The sequence below is a fragment of the Oryzias melastigma genome, linkage group LG21 (genome assembly GCF_002922805.2).
Source record: "Oryzias melastigma strain HK-1 linkage group LG21, ASM292280v2, whole genome shotgun sequence".
NCBI lineage: Eukaryota > Metazoa > Chordata > Actinopteri > Beloniformes > Adrianichthyidae > Oryzias > Oryzias melastigma.
In genome coordinates this window covers 13002283-13006340 of record NC_050532.1, presented here as the reverse complement: position 1 = coordinate 13006340, position 4058 = coordinate 13002283, and the positions used below count along the sequence as shown (strand labels likewise).

Here is a 4058-nt window from a genome sequence, read left to right as displayed (position 1 = left end):
GACAAATAATATGATGACCAAACATTGACATAAATAGCAAATTTATGGGTATTATTTCAGATAAACCCATGTAGTTCCTATCACTATAAATTATGAACACACTTTAAATGCCCTCATTGTTTTTTATAAACCTTCTGAAGTCTAATTTTTTACAAAACTAAATGTCTTTGTTGTCAGCACTTGCTATCCCTCATCATTCACAACAGAGTTCATCACCACTCCTGTGTCCTCCTGCACTCCACCCCTCATCACCAGTTTATAGTTGTTTGTTGATTTGTTCCAGCAATCTTTAAGTTTTGTCAAGTTTATGATTCTGACCCAGCATTGTCCTCAACCACATGTCTTCCTTGTCCTCAGTTACTCTTTGATCAGGTTGGTGTGAGTCTCCTCATTCTGAGCAATTTTGCGTCCTCAACCAAGTACCTGTGAATGTCCCCATTTATTGTTCATAAATTCAGTCAAGTCATCAAGAGTTCCCATGCTATCCATCCAGCATCTTTAAGCCTCTCTGCTCCCCCTTGCTGCTTATACCTACTTTGACAACAAACCTGGCTGCGGTGAACTACAAGTTTAATTGACTTACTTTTTTCTACTGGGTTTAAGGACTCTTCCTCCTCTCAGAATTCACAAGTCTTCCTTCACAGACCCCTTCAGGAAAACAGTGAGTCTACTTCTGCTGTCCAATTTCACTGAATAATCGTCAGTAGAGACCCGTCATTTCCTGCGTTGTCAATTTCTTTTGGTTTCAGGCGCTACAGCCTTGTTAATATGGAGAAAATGCAAATTATGATATTGATTAATTAACAGTTATAACTGTTAAATAACACCTGAGTTTAACATTGTTCCATACATTTAAGAGTATGTATAGTCACTGAGACTTGCATAGATAAATTTGACAAATTACCAGTTATGTCTAATTTTATAGAACAACTTCTTCAAGTGTTTATAAATTTCAGTCATTTTGAGTCCATAAATGATTGGATTGCAAAGAGGATTATACATGATCATCTGCAGTGTCATTATAAAGCGAGCACTCTTTGAGAAATTTGACTCCAGCCTTATTATAATCATGTCATAAGTCACCAAACAAGAATAGTTGATTAAAACCAGCAGGTGAGGTAAACAGGTTTGAGCAGCTTTTCTCCTAACTTCTTTACAACTTTTATAAGCCACTATGAGGATCTTTGCATATGTGAAAATGATGAACAGCATGGGAAGAATAGCAATGTTGAACAGAGTAACTAAACCAAAGGTTAACAGGGCTTTAGAACCTGCACAGAAAAGGTAATTGATGGAATTGTTGCAGAAAATACCTTTCAATGAAAAGCTGCAAAGCTCTAAATTTGCATCTCCAACAATAGGGACAACAAGGTGACAAAAAGGTACAATCCAGGCCGATCCCAGTAAAAGTATGACATTCATTTTTTTCATAAGAATAGCATATTGCAGAGGTTTACATATGGATACATATCTGTCATAAGACATGGCTGCCAGAAGTAAGAATTCTGAACCGCTTAATGAGTAGAACACAAAAATCTGAAGGAGACAGGCTTCATAAGAGATGATCTGTTCTTTAGATAAAAAGTCTGCCAAGAGTTTGGGGTAGATGTTTGTGCTGAAAAGAACAGAGTTGATCAACAGTGCTGCAATAAAAATGTACATAGGCTCATGAAGGTTCTTTTGAATCACAATCAGAGAAACTATCGTACAATTGCTGCAGACAATCAAAATATAAACAGTTAACATCATAAAGAAATAGAAATACCTGTACTTTTCTATCTCCACATGACCCTCAAGACTTATGTATGTTACATTCATATCAGTCGTCAAAATGCTTATAAAAAAGCAATGATTTATAACAGCACTTTGAAAAAAGTCTGAGATTCTACAGAGAACTGTTCTTGTTCTGTGTTGTTTCTCAAACAGAGCTACTATTTAACAGATCTATCTTACCCTCTAAGGGTCTCATTTACTCTTTCAAGAAAAAAATACTACCCTGCAAACAAACTCATCATAACAACCAAACTCAAACAAGGCTAAAAAAAAAGTTAATCCTCTTCTGTATTGAACACTCAGTGAAGGTTCATGTCAATTCATCAGTCAGGAGAAAAGCTGCATTGACCAGAGGAGAATAGTTACAAAGAATTAATCCTTCCACTGGCAGCAGAGAAGGCCATGATCTAACATCTGTTTTTACCAGTAGACTAGATTTATGAATCCATTGCAAAGTGTCATCAGTATAGCTTTTAGTACCAACAGTTCTGTTGTTCAGAGGAAGTGCATTTGATAAAATAAAAGTAAAAATCTCCTTGATGGAGGTTTATAGAAGACTTATGCTGCATTTACACCAAATCTGAATAATGCTTAAAGTTTGTGTCCACTGGGTTTATTTTACACAAGCCACATTTGCTGGAAGATATTTTTCCAAAAGTGTGCTCATTAACCTGATGAAACCACTGCTGAGAGTGTCTCTCGATTTCATCGACATTTCATGAAAGACCTGGATGATATTGAGCCTAGGTAAATTTGTTTTGGTGAGCTCTACGAAGGCATTGGCGAGCATATCGCTGTGTCTGGAATCACCAGGCTATGCAGGGGCTCTCACAGTGCATCATCTACTCCAGGAGCTGTGTTTGTGTCAGCTGTACTTTTGTTTCTTTGGGGTCAAGTTTAATAATTTGTGACACAAAGCCAACAACAGGAACCCTACTCTAGCTACAGAGAAAGAATCCCATCTTCTGCATTATATAATGCTTCCTTTGGATGTTTTTTTTTTTAAACCTGCCCTGTCCAGCAGCTGACCAAAATGTAACCCTTGAGCTACACTATTGGATTCAGATGACCCAAGTCTTACATTGACGTGTTATCCCATGAAAAATGTGGATGAATGTGGACAGTATTTCATGTCTGTCATGGATATAAGTGAAAATCAAAAATCATTGAGAAAAAAAAGTTTAGTATGCTGTCTTTTGGGGTTCATGTGACCCCACTTATCAACATACCTAGGTTAGCACAAGGGTTACGAGCTGATGACCTTTTGTGTTGGACAGCTTTTACTAATACAATTTGAGGTTAAACTAAGCTCTTCGATATATAAATCCCTTTTGTGTAATGGCAAGTGAAATTATGTTGAAGTGTTTTTTGATAGCTTTCAATAAGCTACCAATTGTCTTTATCTGATCTGTAATGTGTAACAATGATTACTTGGTTAATGTGTGTGTTCTAATGATACTCAGTAACTATTACACATCTGTTACACAAAGCATGAATCATTCAGTTTAGGGAAATGATGAAAGAATGTTTTCAAGGATAATTATTAGGCACTCTATTGGCAATTAATATAACAATCGTGAGCTAATTAACTGTCTCTCCATAACATGGAAGCTCATGTCAGGCATCATTGCTACCAAAATACATAGGCACATGGATCAATACATGAGCAATACACAGAAGAGCATTGGTAGAGATTCCAGAGGAGCCAAACACCAACTCCTGGTTGATAGAACAATCGCGCAAGACTGCAGGTCATGAGACACCAACCTGTGCACAGCCTGGATTGATTACAAGAAAGCCTATGACTCAATGCTACACACCTGGATCGCTGAATATTGTATTAATAATTATGAAGTCTCCAATATGAGTCACTGTACACATCAATGATGCTGTCTATAATGACTTTTTAGGTAGGTAAGAAGCAAGGGCGGAGTGGGTAATCGGGAGAGTCGGGAGGATTCCCGGTGGGCCGCTTCATTCATGGGCCGGTCATTCATGTCATGGAAAAAATATTCATGGTAGAACATGAATGAATCTTTGTAGCAGTGTTCGTCCGTCCCTTTAAGAGATGACACCATCAGTTTCGGAGCTACAATTGAACATAAACACCCCTTTTAAATTCTCTCAGTTGGTTGAGTCCACCAGAGTGCGCTTTACCAACATGTCTGGGCCGAACCATTGACGTGAATGACGCTCTATTTAGACCAGGGGTCTCAAACTCGCGGCCCGCGGGCCATCTGCGGCCCGCAGGATGATGATTTGCGGCCCCCGTCTTCATATGAAAG

General features: G+C 38.1%; 2 protein-coding genes across 2 annotated transcripts in view; both read right to left on the bottom strand.

The window, feature by feature from the left end:
* LOC112137948 (olfactory receptor 10K2-like) overlaps positions 1-249 on the bottom strand; it is a 6791-nt gene extending 6542 nt beyond the window's left edge. The window contains exon 1 of the mRNA XM_024260467.1: positions 185-249. Within this exon, the coding sequence (XP_024116235.1) occupies positions 185-249 (65 nt within the window). The remainder of the gene's footprint in view (positions 1-184) is intronic.
* Positions 250-900: 651 nt separating this feature from the next.
* Positions 901-4058, bottom strand: part of LOC112137949 (olfactory receptor 142-like) — a 21240-nt gene continuing 18082 nt past the window's right edge. The window contains exon 2 of the mRNA XM_024260468.1: positions 901-1834. Within this exon, the coding sequence (XP_024116236.1) occupies positions 901-1834 (934 nt within the window). The remainder of the gene's footprint in view (positions 1835-4058) is intronic.